This window comes from Monoraphidium neglectum (genome assembly GCF_000611645.1).
Source record: "Monoraphidium neglectum strain SAG 48.87 unplaced genomic scaffold scaffold01205, whole genome shotgun sequence".
Taxonomy (NCBI): Eukaryota; Viridiplantae; Chlorophyta; class Chlorophyceae; order Sphaeropleales; family Selenastraceae; genus Monoraphidium; species Monoraphidium neglectum.
In genome coordinates this window covers 1-10,792 of record NW_014012423.1, presented here as the reverse complement: position 1 = coordinate 10,792, position 10,792 = coordinate 1, and the positions used below count along the sequence as shown (strand labels likewise).

The 10,792-nt window shown below is 64.3% G+C and overlaps 2 protein-coding genes across 2 annotated transcripts in view; both read left to right on the top strand.

Annotated features, from left to right (window-relative positions):
• MNEG_7020 (peptidase S8/S53 subtilisin kexin sedolisin) overlaps positions 1-3,967 on the top strand; it is a gene marked incomplete at both ends in the record, with an annotated part of 5,956 nt that extends 1,989 nt beyond the window's left edge. Inside the window, 3 exons of the mRNA XM_014044507.1 lie at positions 16-203; positions 431-525; positions 874-3,967. Coding sequence (XP_013899961.1) covers positions 16-203; positions 431-525; positions 874-3,967 — 3,377 coding nt within the window. The remainder of the gene's footprint in view (positions 1-15; positions 204-430; positions 526-873) is intronic.
• A 2,213-nt stretch (positions 3,968-6,180) lies between these two features.
• On the top strand, positions 6,181-9,102 carry MNEG_7019 (hypothetical protein; the record flags this gene model as incomplete). Its single annotated transcript, XM_014044506.1, has 7 exons — positions 6,181-6,240; positions 6,872-6,949; positions 7,207-7,335; positions 7,596-7,795; positions 8,023-8,174; positions 8,417-8,586; positions 8,773-9,102. 7 exons carry the CDS (start codon positions 6,181-6,183, stop codon positions 9,100-9,102), a joined length of 1,119 nt encoding a protein of 372 aa, XP_013899960.1.
• Positions 9,103-10,792: the final 1,690 nt, after the last annotated feature.

The following is a 10,792-nucleotide window of genomic DNA, read 5'->3' as shown; positions in this document are numbered from 1 at the left end:
CAAATCCACACCCAGACATCCTGGCCGCGATCAACTGGGCTGTCGGCGCCAAGACAGCCGGGACCTACAACGTCTGCGCCATCAATCTGTCACTTGGCTCCAGCTCTGTGTCGCCCACGCCCTGCACAGGGAGCTCCTTCGAGTCGGCGTTTTCCTCCGCGCGCGCAGCCGGCATCGCGCCCGTCGTCGCCGCCGGCAATGGGGTGAGCGGGCGCGCGTCCGTCGCCGCCCTGCACGGGGCGGCAGGCCAGGTATGCCGTGCTGCAAACATTGCACATCATGCTGCAGGAACACAATTACGAGCAGCTGCTTGGACGTGACTCAGCAGCTCGTGGCCCCGGCCGCAGCGATCCCCCTACTTCCCCTTCTGAGCACTTACGCTGCGCGCTCTCGTCCCCTTGCAACCGCCCCTGCTGCCCCCCCTCCCCAGGGCTCCAAGACCGGAATAGCTTCCCCGGGCTGCGCGCCCAGCGCAATCTCAGTTGGCGCTGTGTACGATTCAAACACCGGCGGCTGGACATGGGGGTGAGCGCCGGCGTGTGGGCCGGCTCCTGAGGGCTGGCGCCAAGGGTACCGGCGCCGCCTGGCACTGTTGCAGCACAAGGCCTTGCCCTGCAAGCGGTGGTTTCCAAAAGCTGTGTGTGGCTGGGGCTCCCCCTTAACCCTCGCCGGCAGACACTGCACGATTGTGCACTTGCGCGCTTGCTGTCATGTGCTGCAAACCAAGCAGCGCCTCCTGGTCGTTCTCACACCGTGTGCGCCCTTGCTGCTGCCCACCACAACACACACACACACACACACACACACACACACACACAAACACACACACACACAACCCCTCTCCCCCAAACCCCACACACACCCATGATGCAGTGGCGGCATCTGCACAGACTACACATCCCAGGCCGACCAGGTCGCCTGCTTCTCCCAAAGCGGCACCTACCTCACGATGCTCGCCCCTGGGGTCTTCATCTCGGCCGGCGGCTACAGCATGGGCGGCACCAGCCAGGCCGCGCCGCACGTCGCCGGCGCGGCGGCGGTGCTCAAGGCCGCGTACCCGTCCGCCACGGTCGCGCAGATCGTCGCGGCGATGCGGGCGGGCGGCAAGCCCGTGTTGGACAGCGCCAGCGGCTACACCCACACGCGCCTGGACCTGAGCGCGGCGGTGGCTGTCATGAACTCAGGGGACTTCTCGCCGCCCACCGGGTCCGTCCAGATCAACGGCGGCGCGGCGAACAGCCTCAGCCTCGACGTGACGCTCTCGATCACTGGCAGCGACGCGAGCGGCGTGTCCCAAATGTGCGTCAGCAACACGGCCGCGTCGCTGGCGGCGTGCGCGCCGTTCCAGGCGTTCGCGGCCAGCAAGGCGTGGCGGCTGGCAGAGGGCGGGAATGGGGCGCGCACCGTGTACGTATACCTGAAGGATGGGCAGGGCAACGCCATGGCGACCGCCATCACGGCGGCCACCACCTACACAACCGACGTGACGCCCCCGACCGGCTCGGTCCTAATCAACGGCGGCGCCGCAAACACGAGCTCGCTCGGCGTGACGCTGGCAATCTCGGGCAGCGACGCTGGCGGGGTCGCTTCGATGTGCCTGAGCAACGCGGCTGTCACGGCGGCGACGTGCTCGCCTTTTGAGGCTTTCGCCGCCAGCAAGGCGTGGACGCTGGCCACCGGCGCAGACGGGGTTCGAACTGTGTACCTGTTTGTGCGCGACACTGCCGGCAACACAATGAGCACGGCTGCCACGGCGTCCATCAACTACATTGCCCCCGACACCGCGGCCCCAACAATCAGCACCTTTCAGATCAACGGCGGGGCGGTCTCCACCTCCACTTTCAACGTGACACTTGCACTTGCAGCCAGCGACGCCAGCGGCGTGGCCACCATGTGTTTGAGCAACACTGCTGTCACAGCGGCGGCGTGCTCGCCTTTTGAGGCCTATGCCACCAGCAAGGCGTGGACGCTGGCTGCTGGCGCAGACGGGGCTCGCACCGTGTACCTGTTCCTGCGCGACACCGCCGGCAACACCATGAGCACGGCCGCCACAGCGTCCATCAACTACATTGCCCCCGACACCGCACCCCCGACAGTCAGCACCTTTCAGATCAACGGTGGGGCCGTCTCCACTTCCTCTCTCAACGTGACGCTCGCTATCACAGCCAGCGACCCCAGCGGCGTGGCCACCATGTGCCTGAGCAACGCGGCTGTCTCAGCGGCGGCGTGTCTGCCGTACGAGACCTACGCCGGCAGCAAGGCGTGGACGCTGGCTGCCGGCGCCGACGGCACGCGCACCGTTTATTTATACCTGCGTGACACGCTTGGCAACACTATGGCTTCTGCTGCTCAGGCGTCAATCGTCATCAGCACCACCCCTTCAGATTCCACGCCCCCGACAGTCAGCTCCTTCCAGATCAACGGCGGCGCGGCCTCCACCACCTCCCTCGCCATCATCTTGATGATCGCAGGGAGCGACGCCAGCGGCGTGGCCACCATGTGCCTGAGCAACACCGCCGTCTCGGCGGCCGCCTGCCCCTTGTATGAAGCGTTTGCATCGACCAAGCCGTGGACGCTTGCCAGCGGCGCCGGCGGCAGCCGCACAGTGCGGCTGTACCTGCGCGACGCAGCGGGCAACACAATGGCCACCGCAGCCACGGCGTCCATCACCTATGTCGCGCCTGTCATTGACACCACCCCCCCAACCGTCAGCTACTTCCTCATCAACGGCGGCGACGCCATCACTACCTCCCTTGATGTGGCGCTCGCAATCGCCGGCAGCGACGCCAGCGGCGTGCAGAGCATGTGCATCAGCAACGCGCCTGTCTCGGCGGGCGCCTGCACCCCATATGAGGCCTACACCCCCAGCAAGGCGTGGACACTGGCCGCCGGCGCCGGCGGGGCGCGCACGGTTCTGCTGTATTTGCGTGACGCCGCAGGCAACACGATGAGCACCGCGGCGACAGCCGTCATCACTTACAGCACGCCCAGCGCGACCGACGTCGACCCTCCGACCGGCACCTTGACGATCAACGGCGGCGCTCTCAGCACAAACACCCTCGACGTGACACTTGCCATCGCCGGCAGCGACGGGGCGGGCGGGTCGGGCGTGCCGTGGATGTGCATCAGCAACACAGCCACGTGCACGACTGGGTTTGAGGCGTTTGCGCCCACCCAGGCCTGGACGCTGGCCGAGGGCGACGGCAAGAAGACAGTCTACATCTGGCTCAAGGATGCCGCCGGCAACGCCATGGCGGCCCCGGCCACGGCGTCCATCTTGCTGGCAACGTCCACGTCGGCTCTGACCATCAACGGCGGCGCCGCGTACACCGCGTCGCGCAGCGTGACTCTCGGCATCTCCACCCAAGGCGCGACCCCAAAAACGAGGATGTGCGTCACCCAGACCGCGAACTCAGCCGCGTCCTGCTCCTCCTGGAGCGGCTACAACGCCGCCAAGAAGATCACCCTCAACCAGTTCCCCCAGGGCGAGCGCACCATCCGCGTGTTTTTCAAGGACGCGACCGCTCAGGGCGACGCCGACGCATTGCAGCCCGCTGTGGCGATGATCACCTACGACACGGTCGCGCCCAGCATGAGCACCGCTGACGTGAGGCTCAAGGCCACCCCCGCCCGTGACAGCATCTTCATATCATATTACGCGGGCGCCACCGACGCAACCTCAGCCGTGGCGTCCTTTGTGCTGGTCGGCCGGCAGGGAGCCAGCGCGCCCTCAAAGTGCAGCGGCTCTTCGCTCAAGAAGGCGACGTCGGACAGGCTGGCCAACACGTATGCCGTCGCGGCGCGCGGCGCGGCCGGCGGCTCGGGCACCGCGGGCGCCGCGGAGCTGGTAGAGGCTGCGTTCACCGGGCTGCGGGCGTCTGCTTCGTATGGGTTCCGGCTGTGCGCCATTGACAGCGCCGGCAATGTCGCGGCGGGCGTCACTGTAGTGACCAGGACGCTTGCATAAGAGGGCAACTGTAGATGGTGCTGGTTGTGTGGGCTGGGTTGCAGGCTTGCCTATCTGCCTCGGGCCTGTTTGGGGTGGCAAGACCGTCAAGACTGCCGTGGCATACCGCTGACCAACAGGTTTGGCCTGAACATCGCTCACCTTGCCTGCCTGCTGGTGCGTGGGGTGCTGACACCGCGGGCCCTCTTGCAGCAAGCCCAGCCCACACCCATGCTGCCCGTTGCATATGCTGTACTCGGGTGTGCGGCTGCCATTGGCGCGCGACTTGAAGCGCACCAGCCGGCCTTGGGTGCTGCCTGCATCTCCTCATGCGCGAGTGGCTGGGCGTAAGCCATCAACTACAGCTGCTTTGTCCTGCATACCCTCATACGGCTGGGTTTGCAATTTTGGCTGGGGGACCCCTCCTGCCTTCCTGGTGGTGCGCACGGGTACCTATCCCTGACCAGGCTCTCCAAGAGCCCTGCGGCTTTGACTTCCTAGGCCCTCGGTGAGGTTGGCCATCCCTTTCTCATCCAACTTGTCTCATCCAGCTCATCTCTTTCGGATCCAACTCCAGTCAGCGAGCCCGCTGGTGCCGACCCGCAGTTTTGTTGCGGGTACGCATCAGCTTCGCTGGCCTGGAGCGCATCATGCCACAACCAGTCCTTATTCGAGACGCATCCCTTTTGAGGAGCCGGCGTGCTTCTTGTTATTTCACCGCCACATGTTTGGCTGCGAGTGTGACTGCTGCATGCCTAATGCCCCCGCGGCACCTCTTGCAAGCAACAAACACCCTGTGACCAGCACGGCCAGAGTATCATCCAAATGATCACACAATCCATCCTCCCCAAGCTTATAACTCTTGCCGGTCACATTAACAACACTGGTGTGCGCAGCGCCACACACCTTGCTGCTTGCGGCTGCTGCTTCATCACGTTGGGAGCAGTGACAAGATTTGAGGATCGTGCGCACCTGTGGCCCACATGTGCCAGTGCCACGCCTTTGTGGCCCCTCGCATACTCTGGTTGCAGACATCTCTTTTTGTGTCAGGTCAGTTGACCGGAGCTTTGGCGTGCGCATCAGGAGGCAACTCCTCAGGACTTTGTGCTGGATGGCGCACTTGGCTTGGTCACCAGCTGCACCTCTAGCAGTTCCTTGTTGCACGAAAAGCAAGGTTGCGATGCATTTACACCCACAGTTGCACTGGCGCGGCTGGCTTCGGAAGGCCGGCCTGCCCCAGATTGCGCAGCAGGGTGCTCAAGGGATCAGGCAACGTCCCATTGCCCCTCTTTGATCTGCATCACTGGTATAATTTTCCAAGATGCTTAAGATCACTTGCCACCCTAACTGAAGCACTTTTTAGATCTCACAACGAAATCGAAGGCATGCGTGCACTGCAGCTGCACTGCACACAGCTTGTGGTGGTCCAAGGGCACCCGGGCCCGCCAACACGAGAGCTTCATTTATTTCACACTCGAGACTTGGGTTCGGGGGGCCTTTTGTAGTGGCTGAAACTTCCTTCATTGCTGGCGCAGCAGCGTTGGCAGCGCCAGTGGGGTGCCGCAGCACCTCAGCTAGCACCTGTCTCACATGCATGTGTGCCGCTTTCCGAGAGTAATCTGCCTACCTGCCGGGTTGTGCCTTGCGCTCCAGGCCGCGGTTTGGAGCAGTGTGCGTGTGGGGGCCCCGCCCGCTCACATCGAGGCATGCACACCAGCACATAGGCTTTGGGGGATGCGGGGACTAACGATATGCAGAGGGCAAAATACAACGGGACCAGCCGCCTGACGTCATGAGAGGCCCACATCCACTTGCACGCCTGGGCCAGCAACAGCAATCGGGCCCAGAAGAGGGCGGTCCTGTTATAAAATTGCAGAGACACAGGTGGTATTGCTGCTCGTATGTGTTGGTCCTGGCTGAGCCCCAGCATAACATCAACAAAACCCTGTGCATATACAAGACTGACCACCATGTTGCCTCCACCTCGTTCAAAGAGACTCATCAGGGCAACGCGTGCCGCTCATCATTGCTCGATTTGTTTGCCTCAAGAGTGGAGGCTAGAGCATCACAGCCTGCACAACTGCCTGCTGGGCTGGGCCACTCTGCGGCAGGTCGGGTATACCTCACCTGTTGTGATGGTGGCCATGACTCATGGGACGACCCAGATCAAATTGGAAATGTGCGCGGTTCTGTGCTTATCAAGGTGGTTCACTCCATTCCTATCAGAGTTTTGTATGAGCTATACATACGGCGCGGTCAAACCTGGGCGATCTCGCAACAAGGCCGAGCGCAAAGTATGCCGCCGAAGCAGGAAGATAAGAACGCAAAAAAGAAAGATGAAGGTTCTCCGGAGTGAGCGTAAGCTGGATTGTCGTCAGGGCTGGTGTCGCCGCCATCGCCTCGCCGCGCCGGTGCTCGTTGTGCACTGTCACTGTGTGCTAACAGTGCACAGCCGTGTGTGCACCTGGCGCGAACAAACTCTAGACGAGCAGCATCCATGGCCAGGATACAGCATGGAGCCACATCAAACGTGTGTACCATGTGCAGGGACCGGCTTCGAGGGGAGCTTGCTGTGTTGGAAGGCTTCAAGCAGGACCAGGAGATTGCGCTGGCAATGCTCACAGACAAGCTGAAGCAGGCGAGACGCACACGCGGGGCGCAGCGCATGCACAGGCTGTGTAATTGCACATGGTGTGTGTGTGTGTGTGTGTGTGTGTGTGTTTGTGTGTGTACTTCCGGTTGTGCGCGCGCGTGTGTTGTACGGCAGGGCACGCATGGGGCTGGCATGCTGCATGCAATTGCGGTGCATTGTGCGCATGCAGTGTTTCAACGCCAATCTCAAAGCGACACAGCATGCCAGCATTTGTGGGAGCAGCATGCTGACCCAGGCATGCGTTCGCGTCCGCATGCTTGCCCTTGCACCAGGCGCGCCTGGAGAACGAGCGGCTGCTGCAAGAGGTGGAGCGCTTCAGGCAGCGCATCGTCAGCGCGACGCGCGACTATGTGAGCAGCGGCTCCCCTGGATCTCGGCTGCCCGCTCACATCCCCACTTGGTCGGCTCTTAAGAGGCCCAAGCTTGGGGCTGCGGAGCGTGCGCGGTGGCAGGAAGGCAGCCGTGGCTCCTTGAAGCTGGACGGTTGGCTTACCAAGTGTTGCTGCTGCTCTCCAAGCTGCGGAACAGTATTCACTGCATCTCGTCCTACCCCGCCCACACATGCATCCAAAGCACACACGCACCCCCCACACACGCGACTGACCAGGCTGACATCCTGGAGCACCGCGAGGAGCAGGTCAAGGCGGCAGAGGCGCGGTGCGGCGAGCTGGCGGGGCAGCTGGAGCGCGTGAGGGCCGACCTGGGGCAGTGCAACGACGACATCGGGAAGCTCAAAGTGGGCTGACCTGGGCTCTGAGGGCCAGGGCGTGGCGACAGGCGGAGGTTGCGGTGATGGTGGCAGCATGTATTCAGGGACAACTGTGCTGCCGCGGGACTGCCAGGCCCCGCCACACCCTTGCACACCCACTGCTGGGCACTTGTCTCCAGAGACATGATTGCGCACGGCATCGGGCAACATCTGTATAGTGCATGCGAGCGCCGGCCCAAGCACGCAAACACGCGCACGCACACATGCACGCGCATGCGTGTACACAGGGTGACAACTCCATGCTGCAGTCGCGCGTGGAGGACGCGGCCTCGATGCTGACGGACCGGGACACCCTGGAGCAGACCGTGAAGCGGCAGCACGGCGCGATAGAGAAGCTGGACCGGGAGCTGAAGGTGGCGCGGGGCCAGGTCGATGCAAAGAACGAGGCGATTGCCAAGGCAGAGTGCGCGGCCGATTTCGGGGGCGGGTGGATCGCGTGAGAGCTGCGGCTGGCATGCGGCAGAGTGGCGGTGCGGCAGGGGTTTGTCGCTGGCAGGGTTTCAGGGCTTGATGGTGGCCGCGGGGCAGCAGCCCCACGGCCACTGACCCCTTTGTGCGCCGACACTACGCGCGCTGCTGTCGCGCCTGGATTCAGCCTGCCGGCTGAACTGTGTTGCGCATGCATTCACGCGCGCGCACGCGCCGCTGATGCAGGTCTCAGATAGAGGAGCTGACCCTCAAGTGCGCCGGGACCACGCAGCTGAAGCTTCTGTTCAACGAGCCGTGGCTACTGCAGACGAGCCACATGCGGCTGCGGGGCGACGTGCCGGCCGACCGCGAGGGCAACACGCTGACACCCCTGCCAGGTGCGGCCGCGGGATCCTTGGCAGAGCAACGGGCGGCCTGCTGTTGTATTGGCGTCCGGCTGCGATATGGGACCTGGTGAGCGGTTTGCCTGTGTTGGTCAAAGTCAGGGGTAGCGGCGGCCAGGTGCCGCTTGCAGCACGCGGCCACCTGTGTGCACTGCCCGCCGCGTCCAGGCCACGCCCGAGGCTGCGCGCTCGCGCTCATGCGCGCACGCGCGCGCACGGGTCGGCCGGCCCCGCAGGCGGCAAGCAGCTGGTGCTTATGGGCGGCCACTCGCGCACCCACGACGACGCGGGGCGGGACGTGGCGGCGCTGAGCCTGGACAGCCTGCAGTGGGAGCGGCCGGAGGGCGCGCGGCGGTACGCGGGGATGCATGGCCACACGGCCACCAGCATCAGCCGCCGCCTCGTGGTGGGCTCCGACGGCTGGCAGCAACCTCGGGGGCGGGGGCCTGTGTTGCAGCTGACAACATATTTGTTGAGATGGCGATGGCCGCTCTCAGGGAAGCGACAGAATCCACGGCAGCGCATGCTGCAAAAGGACCGGCGCATTGCCGCCGTGCCGCTCCGCCACCAATTCGCCTCGCCCCCGCCGCAGGTGCTGTTTGGGCTGCGCGGCGAGGAGGCCTCCTCCTCCGCCTCCGTCCTCGCAGCAGACACCCTCCGCTGGGCGCCCGCCGCCGCCCGCCCCCCGGCCGGCGCCGCCGGCGCCGCCGCACAGGAGCCGACGGCGCGGCTGTCGCACGCGGCGGCGTGCGTGCGGGAGCGCGTGTATGTGTTTGGCGGCATGACTGGCGACGGGCTGCTGCTGGGTGACCTGTGGTCGCTGGACACGGACTCCATGCAGTGGGCGCAGCACGCGACGTTTGGCGCAGCGCCTGCGCCGCGGAAAGGCGCGCAATGGGGCGCCTGCAGGGGCGCGCGCTGATTACGCGGCGGGTCAGGGGCGCATGAGGGCGGAGGCCGACGGTGTGCTGCGGCGGGCAGGCGCTGTACAAGATATTTTTGATCTGATTGTCGGGCGAGGCGGCATGAAAGATGATGGACAATTGCCTCGGTGGATGCTTCATGATATTGATCCCTGCCTGTCCCTGCCTTCCCCGCCCTCTTACTTGCCGCGTGCCGTTTCCAGGCGCCTCGCTGTGCGCAACGGACGACGGGCGGCGGCTGTACCTGTTTGGTGGCCACGATGGGAGCCAGCTGCTGGGAGACGTCCACTACCTGGAGGTGGGCGGTTAATCATGCATGAGAGATTACTCATGCAGTGGCAATTACTCATGAGTGTGCCATTGACAGGCGGAGGGCATGCATCAGCATCACGGGCAGGGGCGGCAAAGGCGGCTGGCAAGGGGTGCTGACTGCCGAGCTAGAAGTACAGGGTCAGGATTTGCACCAGCCGGCAGACCCACTCTAGTCCCAGCGCACCAAGCGGGCTCTTTTATCGTCAAGCTGGCCCGCCATGAGCGTGCACACACACACACACACACACAGCCGCCTGCATGCGCACTGGCCCCCTTCTCTCTCTCTCTCTACACACACACGCACACGCACACGCACACGCACATGCACACGCACACGCGCGCGCACTCACACACACACACACACACACACACACACACACACACCAAGGTGGAGCGAATGACCTGGAGCAAGGTGACCCCCACCGGCGCCGCGCCAGAGCCCAGGGAGAACCACACAGCCGCGATTCTCGGAAAGTACATGCTTGTGACAGGCGGCAGCGGAGCAAGCAGCGGCAGCGGCAGCGGCAGCAGCGGCAGCGGCGCTCCCGCTCCCAGCGACGCGGCAGCGGGCGCTGGTGCGGGCAGCGGCGTGGCTGAGCGGCGCGGCTCAGGAGGCGGTGCAGCCGCCGGCGGGGGCAGTGGGCCGCGGCGGTTGACAGACACTTTTGTGCTGGACCTGTTCACCGGGCCCAAGTGGGAGCTTTTGGATCCAGGGTCCTGGGGCAGCAGCATGCTGTGGCTCAAGCCGGTGCGTGCATGAGCGGGTCGGCTTTGGGCGCATGTGTGTGCTGCCGTGCAAGGGGGGCCTTGAGGGCTGGCCATTTCACTGGTTTGCGGTCCGTCCTAGCTGGCGGCCTACTTGCCCGTTGGCCTGCCGGGCGGCTGTCTTGGAAGCCGGCTGGCGCGCCGATCAGATGTGCTGCCTCACATTGTCACGGAATGACGGGCTCGTCGTAGTATTCAATTCCCGCCATTCAAAACAGCCCTTGGGTTGGGGCGAGCACACGTAATTGCACGCGTGGGTTTACCTCGTGCCGGCTGACGTCACCACCGCAGGGCGCCTGCTACACCGCCGTCAGCGGCAACCGGCTGTTCACCCTCAAGCCAGACCTGCACGAGGCGCTGCACGAGCTGCAGGTGGGGGGGGGATGTGATGAGGGCACGCATAGGAGTTTCAGTGGCGCAGGTGGGTGGGGAGGGAACGTGCAGCAGTAACAAAACTGTGCTTGTCGCAGGGCCTTAGTTAGGCCCCACAATCACAATTGGTTGCCAGGGAGTTGCTGCACTGGTCATGCTTGCGCGCTTGCTGCCCAACAAGGTAGCGCGGCACCACCTTGGGCCGCGGCCCCGACGCGCTGCACACAACACAGCCCAGAT